We start from the raw sequence: 18,959 nt of genomic DNA, 5'->3' as shown, positions 1-18,959 counted from the left end.
AGGCAGTGTGAATAGCTTTGAAAACATCTGCTCAATGTGCATAGCAGTCAAAAAAAGCTAATGTTAGAAACCATTAAGAAAGACTAGCTAAGACAGTAAATGTCATGCCATCATATAAAATGCCTGCTATGTCCCCCACCTTGAATATTGCCTGCAGTTCTGGTCACCCCATCTCAAAAGAGCTATGAAGGTCAACAAAAGAAATGAGGTATAAAACAGCTTCCATCTGAGGAGAGATTAAAAACACTGGGACTATTCAACTTGGAAAAGAAAGTTTTGTAAAATAACCCAAAAGGCAGGGGTCACCCACTGAAATTAATAAGCAGCAGGTTTAAAACAAACATGGAAGTGTTTCTTCACCCAAAGAACTGTTGAGGGGTGGAATGCAGTCAGATGATGTGAGGACCAAAATTACAAATGGGAATAGAAAAATTCCTGGAGGAGTGGTCCATCAATGGCTATTAGTCAAAATGGGCAGGGATGAAACCTCACCCTGAGTATCCCTAAACTGCTGACTGCCAGATGCTGGAACTGGATGAACACTCAAAATTGCCCTGTTGTTTATTTCCCCGGCTGCACCTGGTATTGGCCACTGGCCGAAGACAGGACGCAGGGCTAGATGGGGCATTAGTCTGCCCCTGTATAGCCATTCTCATGTTAAATAGCAACTTTGATAACTTAGTGCTGACAGCTATGTTTTTTTGTGAAGTGTGAGGCTGCTGAGAGCTAGGCACAGAAGCAGCTATTGCTCTTCTGAGACAGAACCCCACCCGTTGTGTGCTACACTGGACTATAGAAATCCCAGAGTGAATTTCCAAATATAACTACAGCAGGTTACAAGAGGGAGTTTGAGTAATGACACCAGCTAAGACTAGTACAGTAAGTGCATGGAGAAGATGCATTTAAAGTGATCGTATAGGTGGGGTCTGCTTTACTCCCCCACCAAAGGCACTCCCTTCAAATAATAATAAACTACATCAGCTCACACTTAACTTGAAACTTCTTAGCGGCTAAGTCCAATTATGACTCCTGGGGCAATTCTGCATCCCGTTTTGGGTGCAGAATTCATGTTCCTTGCAGCTTCCTTCACTTCCCTGCAGAAAAAGGACTTTCTGAATGAGAAGCTGCAAAAGCACTTGCATCACCACCTCAGGAGTGCCAGATATGTTGTTTCAGGTGCCTGGAGCAGTTGGTGGAGAGGTAAATCACAGTGGGAGGACTGGGGATGTCCTAGCCCCTGGCTCCTACCCTGCACCAGGCTCAGCTGGGATAGGGAAGGATGGGACTTCCTCTTCCCCTGCAAGCAGCAGCCAGGGCTGTGTAAGACCCATCCCCCAGACACCTCTTGTGACTGCAGGAAGATCTGCAATCCCTGTCCAACCACCTGTGCATCTAGACCCCCCCCAGACCACCCTTGCTTAAGCCCTCCACACAAACCCCTACTCCCCCCACACCTGGACCCTCACGTTGAGTCCCCCACACCCAGAGCCCCCCTGGTGAGCCCCAACCATCTTCCCCTGGCCCCCCTGCAGAATCCCATTACCCCAGAACCCTCCAGCAAGTCCCTGTGTATCCAGATCCCCTCACCCTACACTAAGCCCCTCTACCCTTTGATCCTGCTGAGCCTGCCAGTCCCACACCTGGTGTGGAGGGGCAGGGCTCAGCCCTTGCATTGCTTCACAGTCAGGTGCAGCCTCACTGCCATGGCTGTGTCCTGGGGGGGGGGGGCAGGAGGAGGGCTGCAGGGTGATCTCCCATCTGCAGGCACCCCCACATTTATTTATTGACCAATAACATTTGCAGAATTTTAATATTGTGCACAGAATTCACTCAAGTAAATTTTGACTAGTCCTAGGGGACAGATGCTCACATTACAAGTATCTCCATTGTATTACCTCAAGCTAGTAGAAGATATGAGCATAAGCCTTTAAGTTTTCAGGAACAGGTGCCATATCTTTCAAAAACTCCTGCCCCAGGAAGTAGACTGTCCCCTGCTCCATTTAAAAAGAAAAAAAAAAAAAAAAGCCTTAGTCATAGGTGTCCCTAAAATCTAGTGCTTCCCTTGTTTGTATTGTGAGCCAGAGCAGCTTCAGCTGAACTTACATATACTAACAGAAGGCAGAGAGGGAAGAGCTCCATAACTTATTCAAACTCAGATGTCACTGGAACAAAATTTGCTAAAATAGAGGTTATCAATTACTTGAGAATAGGTTAACTTTATTGGACTTATCAGTGCACCCTGTGTTCTTCCCATACACATGTGAGTAATTTTACTCTGCAATTGTTTAACCACTTACAAGCAGAGAATTTCGTACCTGTCACTTTTAGGAAACCATCTTTCCTCGTGGTTGCTTCCAGCTCTGTTTAACAATGAAGTTAACACATATTTGAAGCATCAGCCTCACTGCATATAAGAACACCATTCAAGAGGTTGCATAGTGAAGCGGACTGTTTTACTCATCTGTGCAAGCCAAAGGTCAATGTGCCTGGGCAGTTGCCCCTATGAGATGAGGTTTTAAGAGGGTTTATTTACTGTTTTCAATCAATCAATGGTGTCACACCAGTTGACGGTAACATAGCTGTATCGGATAATGCAACTTGGATGAGTGTTAACCAGCAAAGTAATATGTAGTCTGACTAATTTTCACATAATTGGTTTTGCCAGTTTAAAATGAGTAAAAGATTCCCAACAGTCTCTGCTAGGACACAGTGCCAATCTTATTTACATGCATAATGAATTGTGAAAGGACACTGACAATTAACAGCAATTACTAAAACAGAACCCACTTAAGCGGCACTCTCTGAGGAGCTTTCTATGAAGATGCAGGGATATTTTAGTGAAATACCTTTTACATTATAAGTGTGTCAATGATAAATTATGGTGAGTTAGAAGATAAATCTAGTTGCTTAGAACAAACTTCAGGTGGATTGAAGTTTAGACTCTAAACATTGTAGTGTAATCCATTTAAAAAAGTGCACCACAAACTTCAGCACTGGCTTAATTTACCATATGGCTGCTATGTTCCAGACAAGGAACAAAACAACTTTCCCTTTATATGCATAATTCCCTTCACACACCAGCTTGTTTCCATGGGTGACTTAATAAGGTTATCCTTTTCAAAAAAAAAAAAACCACCCCCCTAAAATATTTAAATGTATTACTTAAAAGCATACACTTGGAAATAAAGAGTGATAATACTGTGCCAGCAAGCAGTTGTACTCCATCAACGTTGCCTCCGACATAGGGCAGCCTGATTATTCCTAGTTGATGGACCCTTCATCTCCCACTTCATCAAGGAGCGGTGCTGTGTCCACAGGCGGTCTGACCTCCTGTTCTGCAGACAATCGCTTTGTTGCTCTGTTCAGTGTCCCACCCTGGCATTTCAGAGAAGCAGACAGTAACACAAACAAGTAGCTTTCCAAGATAGTGTGTGTAGCTTATAAAACTTTCATCAGATAGTCTGGTCTTCAGTATTTTGTGCAACCCACCTTGAGGGACAGAATGTGTGGCTAGGCCACCAACATATGTGATACTGGTGGGACCCACCATTGCCACACTTCTCTTTTAAAAGGTATAGTGGCAACACAAGGAAAGCAGTAGGTACCTATAGGATATTCTGCACTACCTATCCAGAATCAGAGAGAAAACCTTCCTTATACAAACTGCACTACTCAAGGTCCCTTTCAAACCAACATGTTGGGAGCTAAAGTTACACCTACCCCAATACACTTTTTGTAGGAAATACTAAGTGTCCAAGGCATCAGGCCCTGGAGGTAGGAGGGTAATGGAAGTTTAAGCATGTTACTACCTGCTGCTTGTCCACCACGTTGAGGCTAACAGAGGCAATGATACATGCAATGGTATTTGCCAGCATGAAGATCATCATCTGTTGCCAGCGCCATAGTGGGATCTTTAGTTCACTGTTGGGTCAAGAAGATGAACCACCAATGATCACATGAAATGTTTCCTCTTGCCATATAACATACAGATAAAATGAAGCAGCATATGGTATTGGCTGTCGTGTTCTGAAACCATACTTGGTATAGACCACAAACAAAACTGGTTTTATGGTCTCAATTTAGTCCCCATCAGCACAACTTGGGGGCTTTTGCTTAAGAGACAAAAGTTCTCACCTGGACTTTGTTCCCAGAATGTGTCCAACGATCAGATTTGAGAGGCCAATTCCAATCATCTGCACAGAAGTTGCAAGCCCCATAGCCGTCCCTAAAGTTGCCTGGGGAACCACAAGGGGTATGGATGGCCACATACTAGCCTGTTGTAAGGAGTAATGAAATGGGCTGATGTTAAATAGGAAAAGACACTTTCTAGAAGATTCTAACAATTCAAGCCCCAGTTTTAGGCTGCTAGCTGATCAACTGAGGGAGAAAGGAAGTTGTTCCCACTACACATTTTGGATGCCTTATGGAGGGCTTTATGCTTTCCTCTGATGCATCCACCATGATCACCATCAGCCCACCAGATTACAGTAAATAGATGATGGGAATGGCTACATCTTTCCTCTCAAGCTACTCCCATCGGCTTAAAGCACACACAATTCAGGGTCAAATTGTTTCACCTTCACATCTCAATGAGGAATTGGGATAACTGACTCAGGTGCATATTCTGGATCCTTCTCAAAAGCTGTCATGAAAGGACAGTACTGCCTAACATCTAACGCTTCCCACAGACCATGCCAATGGGCTTCTTGAGCTGTTTTTGGGTTTGTTACTGACTAAATCCTTCGGGCTTTGTAATCCAGAGACCTTGGAATGCAGCTGTTACATATGCCCAATGTTTAGCCCTTGGCTAGTGTAAAATGCCAGTGTCTGGAAAGGAGATGGGGAGGGAGCAGAGCTATAAAATAAGCGGCAAATGAAGTGGTTTCTCCATACTTACAGCAGCAAAGGAGTAAGTGATCCCAAGCCAGATGGTAGAGACAAGCGGAGGAACAAATGTAAATGCCAGTAGAGCAAAGACTGGCAGAGTCAGCACAGCACAGCCAACTGCAAACACGCCTCTCAGTCCTACGTAGTCCTGATGAGGACAAACAGAAGACCATTTACTGTGAGCTCCCCACGGTTTCCATCAGGGCTCCAGGGCGCTCCTCCTCAATGAGAGCAGCTGAGCAATGTGTGCTGGTAAGGGATCATTTATAAGAGCATCAGCTACAGGAAAGTGACACCTTACAAAGTATTCCCAGTTCTTCACGTACCGAGAGGGACTGAAGAGACCAGTGTGCCTGTCAGAGAGTAACAAATCACCGGAATTTGAAACTCCAAGGTTTGAGTTTGAAGACAATAGGTTGCATTTTAGTGCTTACAGAAGTGAGGGACTGATAAATCAGACAAAGCGTGAGTTGGTTCTGTGCAAACTGATGCTCCCAATCCACTTGCCCCTCAACCCTGAGCTGCAACACTCTCCTCACTGTTTTATCTCAGGCCTCTCATGAGTATTCAGCTATTGAGGTGGCTCTTCTACAACAGGAACTAGGGGATCAGAGGTCAAACTCATTTAACTTGTGACCTAATCCAGAATGGAATCAAGTCTTCAGGGTTTCCAATCTAGGCTGTGAACCCCCTGCAGCATTAATGACCCAACTCCAGAGCTCTAGTTTTAAGCAAGCTCTCTCTTCTGACACTCAACCTCTGTGAGAAGCACACAACATATTATCTGTATGAAGCCTTGGTCTATCAATGAACAATCCATCACATAGCTAATGTTCTGCTACATACAGTGTACTCACGATTAATATGCCAACTGCTGCGGAGAGAACAAGGGAGCTGTCGTATACTGCCCCAGCAATATAAGCAGCTGCCTGCTGACTGTAGCCAGAATACTTATCCTGGATAAACTTGCTAAAAATAAAATTGAAAGGGACACAAAAATGTACATAATTAGGATTCTTGGTCTGGTTATCTTGGCACAAAGCAAGTCTGAGCACAGATATCTTGACAAAGAGTTTTTCACTGGAGAACTTGTCAGCACAAATTCAATTCATTCTGGCTGGTAGTTCTACATATTCATCATTTTTTTAAAAAAAGATGCGCTGAACAAAAAGATTTGTTGTGGTGGGTGCAAGTTTGTGCCCTTTTTTATGATGGATAAAGGAGGCCTAAAGTTTGGGGTGGGGACGGCATGCATCTTGGAAATACCAGGAACAGCGAGTCTTGTTTTCCCTGGTGGTCTCCTTGGGGGAGTGGAACATTTCTCAGCCAGCCTTGAAACTGAAAGGGTGAGGGATGTTACATTTTTAGATATATTAACTCAAAACATTTGGGAGGGAAGGATTAGTATTTAACAAATTCAACCCTTTGATGAAGGGCTCAGGAAGCTCCCACTCCAGTTCCCTACTCCTCCAAGGAGACATCCAATAAAAGCAGAAAAGATTGGCCTCAATATCTCTACATCAGAAAACAAGATGACTTTCATGCTTCCTTCATACATTATGGAGGACAAAATGGCGTAAACCCAGTGGTTTTTAAAATCCTTTGTAGGGCACTCAGATTGCTAGTGGCCAGCCACAGCTCAGCAGCTTTGAGAGACTAATTTATCTGGAAACTTTCTGCTCACCTAGATTTTGACTGGTTGTTTTTAAGTGGCTAGAATTATTTTGAGGAGAGCTGAACCTTTTTGTACTGCACATGCCATCGCTCTAGGGCAGCAAAATACTGTCCCCTGCGGATTTACTGCAATCGATTCAAGTAATCAATAACACTGAAGGCACTGGGTCATGATTCGTTTTGGAAACAAGCCTGGAATTAATCTGCCAAAAGAGATATTTGAAACATGACTCTGGGCCTGAGGCAGTGTGGAGTATTGCTCCATGACACAGCACTGCAGGAATCACGCCCTATGGAGGCCAGTTCAGGGTAAGGTAAGCAGATGAATGGCCAGAGAGCCCATTTCAGGGTGTGCAGGGAGCACCCCAAAGATGCCTGTACTGTATGTTTTGCTTTCACTAGGTTCTAATATTAGGACCTTGCTTGGTAATTGCTGCAGCAAGCCTGCAAGGACACTTCACCACCCCAAACTGCTGAGGTGTTTATATTTATAAACAAATATAGAGACCTCGCTGCCCTTTTCTCCCAAGGATCTCCAAGCCCTTTTTCTAATGGTAAGCTTTGCAAGCCCCTGTGAGAGCAGTAGCAGTGTAGCCATTTGGGGAAAACAGATAGAGGGGAAGCACATTCCCCAAGGTCACAGTCCGTGGCAGAGCCAGAGTAGAATCCAGGTTTCTCAACACCTAATCTGCTGCCCTAACTGCAGTCCCTCCCACTGAGCTTCTAGTATTTGGGAAACTGCAGTGCGTGATTTTAATCTCTTAAGATATTAGCTGCTGGCCACCTTCCAGGAGGCTGCTCAAGTGTGTGGCAGTCTTGGGAGACATCTTGGGAAGGCTGCAATGGTTCTGAGTTGTTTAGCCAGGAAACACTTTACAGCCTCAGTGTCCTTGAATCTGACCCCATAGGAACCCTCGGATCCTTCCTCCTCTTGACATTGCCACTCCAGATAAGTGTTTTAACTTGAACAGATTTATGCAGCACAGATCCCATAGCACCAGAAGTTGGACAGTTCCAGCTAGATGCCCTTTGTGAGCCTTTCAGGTGACAGTAAGAGAGGTTTCATCTTTGCCACTGTTCCACCTAGGTTAGGGGAGAAGTATTAATTTGAAGGAAACCAGATTTGGCATTTCCCCAATCTTTGGAGTTTTATATTAATCCTTTAAGGTTGCTATGGACTGGAAATCCCCATGCCTCACATCATCGTCTTCAGAGATGGGTGCAAAACACAGTGCAAGGGACAGAAGAATCAAAAGGACTCGGATTTTCTATAGCTAAAAGTTAAGCACCTTGCTTGGCAAGGCATTGCTCCCTTTCTGGCTTTGTGCTCACCAAGGCAGCAGCAAACAAGCTGTTTAGAAAGCTCCCTCTTCCTCTGAGATTCCCTTGCTAGCTTAATGGAGAGGCTGAGGGACACAGTTAGCTCTGTTCCAAAGCTCCACTGCTGGGAACAGTTACTGGCACCAGTGCTACTATCGTTCTGGTCAGTACCTGGCATCTGCCACGAAAGGGAAAACCCCGTTGTAGAAGAACATGATGGTGAGGACCAGGAGCCAGTAGCAAAGTGGCAGCCGCCTGATATCCTGAACCTGCTGCAAAGAGAAAATCCCCCTAGATTAATAGGATACAGATGACTTCCCATTTCATAATGATTAAACCTTCTTCCACTAACATTCCTTGAAAAGGGCGAGCTGGGACTGGAGTACGAAAGGTAGCTCATTTGCCCTGAGAGTCCCAACATTTGTTGTGCCCCTCCACATCCACACACCACCCTTCTCTGGGAGCGTGTGAGAGGGTAAGAGCTTTCCCTTCCCTTCATAAAAGTCTGTGGCAGCAAAAGACTTTTCTGAGCTGCACTTGCTGGAGGCAAACTCTGGGATGAAGCACAGCAGGGATGTGGGTATAACTAGAAGTTATTAATAAAAGGAAATACCAGTACATTAAGAATGGAAACGCTCAGTAAGACCTTCCCTCAGGGTATACTATTCTGAAGTTTAACGGATCTGATGACCTAAAGCAATGGCAGCCCTGTTGCTTGGGCCACTAGGGGTACGTCTACACTTCAGTTAGACATCTGTGACTGGCCCATGCCAGCTGACTCGGGCTCGCAGAGCTGTTTAATTGCAGTGTAGATATTTGAGCTTGGGTTGGAGCCTGAAGTCTCAGATCCTGGAGGGGCCCAGAGCTCGGGCTGCAGCCTGAGCCATGAACTCTACACTACAATTAAACAGGCCCTTAGCCTGCAAGTCAGCTGGCACTGCAGTGTAAACATACCCTTGGAGAGCATACCACAGGGACTGGTTCTGCCTTGGCAGGAAGATTGCTCTGCAAACCACAAAAGAGGCTAGAATCTCATTTGTATTCACAAGCAACTCCACGTTTGCACAGTGAACTCAGGTAAATGTTTGCTGACCCCTCATGGCTCGGAGTGCTGGCTCTGGTCTCTGATAAACTAAACAAAGCGAATAAATGTTGCCAGTCTAATTTCCACAATCCCTTGTTGTTTGCAGCTGTAGAATCCTCAGAGACCTACATGGACAACTATCACTTAGATAAGTGGCATTGGCTCCCTCTTCTGGCCCATATCAGCTATTTATTGTAGACTTCAGTCTCACAAAACAAACTCTGCAGTGACAGCAAAGTTCAGTTACCCCATGCCAGCCCTTAAGTTTCTGGAGGAAAAGGCAGTCTGTATTCCACCTACCACTTTCTTGGACTCTTGCTGGATAACTCCATCCAAGCCAAGCTGCTTCATGCCAACTTTGTCCAGCACGCTGACTGTGATGGCTGAAATAAAACCCAACACACATAGCAGGGTACCTGCAAACACAGAAGAGATTTTAGGACTTCCCTGGAGCAGGAAGAGCTGTATGACATAGACCTCTGCATGATTCATGTTCCTGGCTTCTCTCTAACAACATGACTAGCGCTTCTCCATTGGGCCATAAGTTAGATTCTATACAATGTTTGGGTGAGAAGTTTGGATTGCAAACACTGTAGGACTAGGTTTAGATTGAAAAACGCTGTTTTCACTGATTTTTTTAATAAATAAGGTATGATAATGTTTTAGTATTAATATTTCTTCTTATTGACACCCTCCTCCCCCAGCTGAAGATTAAAACAGTCCTGGATATTGCGAATGGCTAAAGAAACCCCAATGTCCATGGGACCAGGAGATAAGACAGACTGTTGCTGGAAGACAGAGTAAAAAAAAAATCTTCCACACTTGTTGACCTGCTTCACCTTTGTAGAGTAACTGCAGACACGAAGGGTCAAATTGAGTCAGTGTAATGAAGAGCAACTAAGCAAGAAGTCAATGGAGCCAGAAGTGAATTTGCCCCCAAGTGCCTGTTCCAAATGAGACCAGTTTTCTAACTGAATCTTTTGGAAAAATCAAGTGAAGTTCACTTGAAAAGCCTGCTCAGATGTGCATTCACTTAGCATTGGTGTATTTAACCCTTCACATGTAGAGCACTCAAGTTGTTCTGCTGCTGCTGCAATTGGAGAATTATCACCTGAGTACACAGCAATACTACTGAACTAAAGGTATTGAGGGGAATCTGTTAAAGCAGAGCTGGTTGAGAGAACATCTTAGTAGGACAGAGTGGCAGGATTTTCCTCATAATTGCCTCTTGGCTAAAAGTCACATCCTTGAACAGGACTAGTACAACATTAATCATTTTGTTGTTACTTGGTAAGTACATTTATCCCACATGCCCCATCACCGAGATGCCACACACAGTACAAACACAGCGATTCCCATTACCACCACTCCAAGGCATTTCTAACATGCCCATCACCATAATACCTAGACATCATTATCATCTAGGCCAATGGTTCCCAACCTTTTTAGTTCGAAGGCCACAAATATTATTTTTACAACCCTGAAGGGCCACCAGTCTATCAGCTCATAAAAAATGTATTGCCGTACACATCAATGAGGACTACAAATCACTACATATTTAAAGTAAACATTTGGTGTTACTGTGCTCATTTTTACATTCTATTTTACAGCTACAAATTACTCACAGTATGTCACACCCTCACAGACAAAGCACTCGTGTAGATGAGTGACTGTCATTACACACTGAAGCACGTGGCCTGGCCGCTAAGACTCAGTGGGTGGCCTGTTAAGTGCAGGCCAAACCGAAAGGCCCTGATTTTTAGAGACCTGCCCTTCTCCACAAGCATGGTGGGTCCTGGCTGCTCCACCAGCAGCCACCCACCCTCATCTCCCCACTGCAGCCAGATGGAAGGAGGCTGCCTCCTCGCTGATCTCCCATCCCTGGCTGCAGCAGGGAAACCGCACGCATCCTGTAGCCCCATGCGCTCCACCTGGGTCCCTAGGCAGTGGCTCCCTTCTGCAGCCAGCAGGAGGGGAGTGACAGGCCACTTTGAAAGAGGCCTCTGGGCCGCTTTTGGCACCTGGGCCATGGGTTGGGAACCACTGAGCTAGGCAACATTATGATCCTACATCATAGCTTCTGCTCCACAGTGATTCCATTTGTTAATGTAAAAAGGAAAAAAACCCTCAAGCAACATGAAGCTCAGGGTGGAACTGCATCAAAAACAGGGAAGTGAAAATCCCCCACCCCCAACACACGCGCGCGCACACGCATTTACACACTTTCTTAAACTGAGGTCTTAAATCTATAAATATGCAGAATTTGACCCACGTTAAGGTCTGTGCGACAAAACTATCATTGATTCAGTGGGAAGAAGTCAGAGTTAAGACTTGAATAGCCAACCCAGAATGCGGCAATGTACATACACACACGAATGTAATTCAATTTTACTCCATTGACTCAATGGGTATATACATTTGCATACAATACTGTTCACATGTGACTGCAGGTATTGTAATGTCACAGAAAGGCTGCAAACAAAGCTAGAGGCAAATGCAGCAGTTTTAGACAGAAACTTTGGGCAGCAATAACGCATCCTTCTATTTCGTCCTCAGACCAGGAAGGTGAGCAAGGGTATGCTATCTGGAAGACACACAGCCCACCTGTCACACACCACCTTCACTCTCTTCCCTATGCAGATTCCTTTTCAGAGTTAAACTGTATGACTTTGCTCTTTTGTCTTGGGCCTAGAGGCAGGTGAAGCAGAAGCCATTAGGAAAACTCACCTCCCCAGAGCGTCCACTGGATACCAAAGTGGGTCTCAAACTGCTGGGTGAAGAAGAAGTTGAGGACACTCCCAAGCCGGGAGAAGGAGAGGGTCAGTCCAAATGCCAAGGCCAGTTCCTTCCCCTTGAACCAGAATGCAGTGATGCGATTCTGCACAACTTGGAGGGATGAGAACAGAGGAGAAAGGGCTATATTAACAGAGCATAGAAACCTAACCCAGAGCATTACACACACAAACCCAGGGCAACTCCCAATCCGTGCTCTCTGGGCCAGATGGGATCAGTATCAAAGACTCTTGGATAGCTGAAGTGGAGATAAAATGTGTATCTCTGTTTGGGATAGTCCTTGCCACTGCCGCAACGGGGAGGTCAAGTGGCTTCTAAAAAACCAACCTGTAGGGAGAGTTTTGCAGCTGCTGCTCCCATGAGGGGGCAAACGCTGGTTAAAATGATGGTTCTTATCATTAGAAGGGCAGATGAAAGCTCTTCAACTCCCATCAGGCAGACCAAATACTCTCTCTTCATCCACCACCACTCAGGCCTGGTTCCTGGTGCACAGAGCAGATGAAATTCTGACTGTAGGAACAAAGGTCCAGGTGCTAAAATCCCATTTGTCCTTCCATTGTTGGAGTCTAACTAGGAGAGGAGTTCTCAGATTCCTTACTAGTAAGTGACCCATTCCCAGATCCAAACAGCAACCGTCCCGTCAGCATCAGCGGCAGAAGATACGGAGTTCCTTTGAAGTGAGAGCCCAGAGCAAAGATGGACGATCCCAAGACAGTCAGGAAAGAGAAAAGAAAGACACCAACTAGGGAGGGAGACAGAAGAAACACAGGAACACATTGAAATCAAGGCAACAGAACAGAGAAAATTACTGTGCAATAGGAAAATTTGAGAGGAGCTCTGACTTTTTAATCTCAGGACAGGTACATCCCTGGGTCTCCCATCAAATTGACTCTGACATATTATTTTACTACTGTATAGCCCCTTTCATTGAAGGATCTCAGGTCACTTTGACGAGGGATCTGTCTCATGCATGAGGAAACTGAGTCAGAGGAAGGTTAAGTGGCTCAACCATAAGCCTATAAGCTCCATGCTCCTGAGTCCTACTCAGAGCTCTGCCACAGAGTCTTTAACGTTGGCCAAGTAACTTCACTTCTGCACCACAGGTCCTCATCGGTAAAACCAGAGACAACAATGCTGGCCTACTCCACAGGTGAGTGTCCACAGCAGCGTTGTTTAATGTGGTGCAGAGTTCAGATACCATGATGACAAATCAGGGAGTTGGGGTTGGGCTAGATGACCTCCTGAGATCCTTTCCAACCCTAATCTTCTAGGATTCTATTAAATACCACAAAAAAGGTCAGGGAGAGAAGAAGAATACAAGCCTAGTTACAGTTACAGTGAGTGTAAGTTTCTAAATAAAGGATCCTTGCCAGTTCTGAACTTGCCTGTCTTCCCTTTTATTGTGTGTCAGGAGATAAAGCAATGTTTACCCAACTATTGTGTGTCATACTAAATTCTAGTGATCCACAATCAGGAATCAGGCCAATTGGGGAACTGTGCAAGTTTTACAAGCATCAGATATCTCTGCTGCATTTTGTGGAGTAGCTCTTGTAACTCCCATCTTCTCTTCACACCACAAAGAAGAACCTTCTTTGGTTAACTCTTGTTTTGTTGACCCCACTGGTTCATGCCTCAGGACCTTATTGAAAAGGTGATTCTGGGCTTGGGAAGCAATATTCCTTTCCACTGAAGGAATAGCTGGAAAGGTCACTTCTGTGCAAGAGGAAAGATCAGCTATAATGAAATAATTGGGACTTACAGCGATTTCCCAGTTTATCAATCAGGAATCCAGCCAGAATCACCACCAGCGCATTCCTAGGGAGAACAGCACAAACATTTGGTTTCACTACCTGCACACCCCACAACCAGTGCACATGTTGCCCCCCATAACCAGGAGAAAGGTGACTCACGTCCAGGCATAGATTGCATACAGCAGGTTGTACTGTGCCGGCGTCATCCCCAGACCTTCCACGCAGGCCAATGTGCCATTATGCCCAGTGCCATTGTGCTGGGTTCCATTGGGGCAGGTGAGATTCTGTGTAACAAGCCAGCATGAAGAGTGTATTCCAACAGTAATGGAGGTCTAATCTGGATTACACAATAATTAGCCAAACCTTCTTTTTGGGTGGAGGGACTCAATAGGTATGAGAGCCTGGTTCTGACATCTTTTGTAGACTCACCTCCACCTCCCACTTCCCAACCTGATAGAGGGAATGTAAAGGTTTTCAGTGGGCTTGTGAGTATAGTTTATCCGTCTTGAGGATAGAACAATTTATTTACTGTTGTGACTGACGCAGGAGCTGCAACAATCTACAAGGGATCATAGGAGATTACTGCAGAACCTAGCTATTTCCCACTGGCAACTGGGAAACCCACTGGGAATTATTGTGGTTTGACATGCATAGACTTTGATGGGAGTAGAAAGGTCTCAGCACCTCTTACAAACACACCAAGATTTGAGTCAGAAAGAAAGGTAAGGATACTGCATTGCAAAATGTACGAACATGATCTGTTTATTTTAATCAGCTGTAGCTTAATTTTTAATTGTTTGATACTACATAAAGGTACCAGGAAGTGTTCTGCAGCAGGTTTGGTAAAACTAATGAAACTTCAGTAATGAGACTTCATTCCAGCTCCCGGCTATGAGACTTTTATGAGGAATTGGAACCAGATCTCCTAAGTCCTAGTCCAATGCTGTCACCACAAAGCAACAGACAAGGGTGTACACTCACTCTCTCTCTGAATCTGGCTTACTCTGGATTCTCTTCTGAAGTCTTTACTATCTGAATGTGTAAGGATTTCTTGCAGGCCTTCTAAAAGCCACATGCCCAGCTACATAATCTAGGAAGGACTGTGAACTTTAGCTAATCACACATCTTGGATTTAACAGCAGATGGTGCACATGAGTAAACCTAGCCCTCTCCTAGAGACTGAACATAACCCATCAGCAGGCATCCTAGTTTTCCGGTGATAAAAACCCCCAAAATTCTCTGATTAAAAAAAACCCTATAAAAATCTGGGTTTTTCCACAATTAAAATGAAACACTGAACTTTAGTTTCCCTAGTCACTATATATACACATATCAATTGAACATGTTTTATGGATATATTTACAATTTTTAAACTGGTAACCCGAGTCCCACCCATTCTCCTGATTATCCAAATTTTTGATCATCCGATCTGGCCCCGGACCCAATTAGATCAGATAATTGGGGTTCCACTATATATGTTCTTATTTTTTCACAAAATGTAAAAAAAACTAAAGATTCTGTAAGAATGTGAATTGCGTGTTTTTCTGTGTTTTTCCATGGCAAACGGATTTCTAGGATCCCTGATAATCAGTAACACAAACAACCAACAGCTCCGAGTAAGCATTTCAGATCTTGATCTCCAACAAAATAATGCAAACAGCAGCATCCCATTCTCTATGGAGGAAAATTTACACTGCAATATGGATAGTTCATTTAAAAAACAAAAAAAGCAATGAGAGGCATGGTGCAGTGAATGAGGTGGAGATATTAGTCTGAACCCTTCAGAATAAAGGTCTTTACTTATATCAGTTAGGAACATTATTTTTTTTACCTCTCAGTTTAATCACAGACCCACTTGTCACCCATGCAGACACTAACATGGCTTAATGTAATGGATTTATGTAATTTTTAATTAACACTCCTAATTTTTCAATCCAAAGTAGATTATAAAATCTACAGCAGAGACCTATTATTTGTAAAGCACCATGAAAATCTATAGTCCCGTAAATATAATACTAACAACCTACACTGCGTAGTGACTGATCATGGGAAACATGTACATAAGTAACCAAGCAATAACAAGTGCTGGATTCCGAGTCCTCTTCCAGCTGCTTGCATTTGCTTTATACGTATTGCCATTTCTCCTGGACTGTGTACATCTCATATTCTGGACACAGGGAATATTCTGGACACAGGGAATCTCTCTTACTTAGCATGTGTCACTTACACTAGACCTCTTCACAGCAGGACATATCTCAGCTTCTCAGTTATCTGGATGAGAAGGTTTTGGGTTTTTTTTTAATTCTCTGTTTGTGACTGGGAATCTCAGCTTTTCAATTTATATACCACTTTTCCAGTCTCGTTAGACTGCAGTCAAGACAGCCATGTAAAAGTTACCTTTCCCCTTGTAAACTAGTTACTTACCCCTTGAAACTGCTCCTGCAGGACACTGGGAATATCAAAGCAGAAATAAGAACCAAAAGTCAAGAGGCAGTTGAAGAAAAGCACTAGGAACCTGTAATAAGCTGCAGAATGAACAAGCTTGTTATGGTCTACGTTACAAAATATGCTCATGTTGACAAAATTTGTGCCATTCTTTTGACTTTTATACACTCACATCCTGTAACATATTTAGAATTCAAAACTCACTACAAGTTTGTCACTGACAAAAAATAAGGGTCAGCTTGATCTACTAATAATTTAAAAAATATTTTAAATATATAGATATATCTACTAATACAAATTAAAGATTGTGCAATGCTATTTCCTACCCCTGTATTGATTTTTCCTGTTCTTCTCTAAAGCCCTGATCCCATAATTGGATCTGCATGGATGGGGACCCTTGCCTCTGTGCCAGGACTGATTATTTTCAGTGGGTCTCCACTCAAAGGTAATGGTCAGGTTGCACAGACCGGCTCTTTGGGGCAGGGAATCTCTCTAAACCTGTATAGTAAAGTATCATGCACATCTATGGGGTCATTTTAGTGTGCCAGACCTGATATATTGGTCACTGTAAGTTGGTATATAGAATAGTGTTTCGTACTCATCGTATGGTGAAGTGTATGTCAAATTATTAGAACCATTCATCGGGAAATTTAGCAGTGGCTATAACTGTGCCAATCTATCTCAGTCAGCTCTAATTTTCACCACAAACCCTTATGCCACCAGCAGAATTAACAGAGAATTGTGGCTGCCAACATTCCTTGGCACAAACAGGCAGACTGCAGTGCATGCTGGGAGTCTCTCTCTCTTTTTGGGTGGCCACCATTTCAGAGATTGGGGCAACAGCAATCTGTCCCTCAGGGCCCTGGGCAAGTGAATCAGGATGCAGCAAGCCTCTTTTAGAGTGGCTGAATCCTTGGGCAGCAGCCCTCTTAGAACAGCTTAACTTGAGCCTGGTCTGAGGAGGGCAAATCCCTCCAGTGAGAGGCACGGTGTGTATGTGAGGTCGGGTTCCTGCCTCAGTGAGGGGTTGGGAGTCAAACTATTCATCCTGCTCTGACAGCTAGCTACCAGCCCCTTTTCCCCAGTCAAATTGATCCATACCTCTGCCTGCCTCTTCACAAGGAGCGGGGCATGCCACAGGCAGAGAGGGTGGGGTCTTAACACCTTCAGTTTTTGAAATACAAAACATTCAAAGTATTAAAAAGCTGTAGAGGGAACCATGTGAGGAAGCAAAATGCTTTGACCCACGTGTGATTACACACACACAAATTCCCAACACCATTAGTCTCTCTCTCTTGTAATACAGCTTCTATTGATTCTTACATGTAGCATCTACACACATTGTGAGTGTACTAGAAATTCATAGACAGTTATTACCAAGTATAAAGTCAACAATGCAACAATTGCCAGGGTTAATGTTGTGAGGTTACCAACCATTTCAAGTAACTGTATTACATTTACCAGCATAAGCCTCAACCAGTGCTCATCATCTCTCACTCTGCTATGCACAGCACTGTAACCTGCTATAGGACATTAGCATAGTGCAGTGAGGTAAAACAACACTGGGTTTTACGCTGGGCTATGCAAAAGCAGCTTGTTGGAGCAGCCATGAGGGCACCGTGTTGAAGCAATCCAGAGGTCTGCAGTGCCGGTGGGTGGCGGGGGGAGCTATTCCAAACTAGGTGGAGGTCTTGTGGTCACCTTAGGCTCTATGGTGGCACATTACAGCAGGTCTGTGATAACTGGCAGTTTGGGGTAATCCCATAGTGTGAGCTAGTGGATTGGCGCCAATCCTGAGTGGGGAAGGGAGGACACATCAACAAGGGGAAATCAATAGTTGTTCTATGTTTGTACAGCTCCTAGCACAATGGGTCTTGCTCCCTGACTGGGGCCAGGTGCTACCACCATACAAGTAACAACCCACTAATCCTAGAGAGGCTCCCACATGCAGATCAGGGTTCCCAGAGCATTAGGCCGGCAAGGCCCACAGCGCAAAGGAAATCGGAGCCCAGCTACCCCAGGGACGGGCCCGGAGCACAGAAAAGGGGCCCCCAGGCTCAAGTGGCATGTGGAGCTCCCAAGCGCTGCAGCAGCTGGTGCGGAGCCGGGGCCCCGAGCCCTCACTGCTTGCGGGTAGCTCGGGGTTCCGGGGGGAGGGAAGGGCAGCTGTGCACACTACGGGAGGGAGACCATGACACCTCGGTCATGTGAGTAGTCACCTGACACTACTGCAATCACGTGACAAGGCGCTTCCTCCCCACAGCGGAGGAGTCTTTATACCACCCCGGCTCTTACCGCTCTCCGCCGGCGCCGCCATAGCTCCGCGCCGACCGCTCTCGAGCCCTCCTGAGCTGAGGCTCCTCCCCTTTCACCTCGGGCCAGGCCCCGCCCCTGCCCGAGGCCCTGCCCCCCGGCGCCGGCGCGGGAGGAGACTGAGAAGGGAGGTGTGAAGCGGTCTTGAGCTCCTCCACCCTTAGCACCGCGACCGCCGCCCCTTCTTCCCGCCCCCTCGAGGCGGGGGCGCCCTGAGCCTTCTCGGCCGGCCGGATCTCGGCCAGACACACGGAGGGGCCTGTCCCTACTGCCGCCGGGGTGGGGCGCTGGGGGCCCGCTGGGGTGGCTGCAAACCCCCACCCTGCACTGGGGCTTGCTCGCTTTTTGGGGTGGGGACAGCACTCTGCTAAGTGCTGAACTGAGGGGGCGCTGGAGCCATGAAGCACCCCACAGGAGTGAGTGGTGCCAACCCCAAGGCTGGGGCAGAGCCCGGGATGCTGCTGCCTGTGCCCCAGCCAGGGCTGTGAGGGAGGGAGGAACAGCCTGGTTAAGGTTTGCCACGGGTGCTGTTGTTACACCCCCGAGTGCGCAGTTACACTCCATGCTGTGCAGCACGCAGCGTGACACGTAAACAAGCTGCTCTGCTGGCATTTCAACCCAACCCTGGCACAGTGGAGCTGTGGTTGTGGGTTTGGCAGCGTAACCTAAACCGGCCCTGCCATTCTGTCTCT

The 18,959-nt window shown here is 45.6% G+C and overlaps 1 protein-coding gene across 2 annotated transcripts; it reads right to left on the bottom strand.

Moving 5' to 3' along the window:
* Positions 1-1,734: 1,734 nt before the first annotated feature.
* Positions 1,735-18,320, bottom strand: LOC137155346 (lysosomal dipeptide transporter MFSD1-like). 2 transcript variants are annotated; one of them, XM_067551525.1, is made up of 13 exons: positions 18,250-18,320; positions 15,934-16,034; positions 13,669-13,793; positions 13,518-13,573; positions 12,357-12,500; positions 11,693-11,851; positions 9,266-9,381; positions 8,053-8,153; positions 5,745-5,856; positions 4,898-5,035; positions 4,135-4,274; positions 3,810-3,921; positions 1,735-3,375 (listed from the first exon to the last, which is right to left on the bottom strand). In XM_067551525.1, exons 1-13 carry the CDS (start codon positions 18,269-18,271, stop codon positions 3,262-3,264), a joined length of 1,440 nt encoding a protein of 479 aa, XP_067407626.1. In that variant the 5' UTR covers positions 18,272-18,320; the 3' UTR covers positions 1,735-3,261. The 2 variants fall into 2 exon arrangements, with proteins under 2 accessions (XP_067407626.1, XP_067407627.1); XM_067551526.1 differs by having other exon boundaries at positions 18,174-18,291.
* Between the last annotated feature and the right edge of the window lie 639 nt (positions 18,321-18,959).

The sequence above is a fragment of the Emydura macquarii genome, unplaced genomic scaffold (assembly GCF_026122565.2).
Source record: "Emydura macquarii macquarii isolate MOO-44397 ecotype Brisbane River unplaced genomic scaffold, CSIRO-AGI_Emac_v2 contig_1348, whole genome shotgun sequence".
In the NCBI taxonomy this organism is placed as follows: domain Eukaryota; kingdom Metazoa; phylum Chordata; order Testudines; family Chelidae; genus Emydura; species Emydura macquarii.
The sequence above is the reverse complement of the archived record's forward strand: the minus strand, read 5'-3'. Positions and strand labels throughout refer to the sequence as shown.

What these genes read in the sequence shown, in the direction of transcription:
- LOC137155346 (XM_067551525.1), bottom strand. Translation starts at nt 18,271, where the DNA reads ATGGCGGCGCCGGCGGAGAGCG. An exon ending in TGCAGGAGCAGTTTCAAGGG is followed by an intron (nt 13,794 to 15,933) that starts GTAAGTAACTAG and finishes CTTGTTACACAG; the next exon opens with AATCTCACCTGCCCCAATGG. An exon ending in CCAGTGGACGCTCTGGGGAG is followed by an intron (nt 9,382 to 11,692) that starts GTGAGTTTTCCT and finishes CTGTGTTTGCAG; the next exon opens with GTACCCTGCTATGTGTGTTG.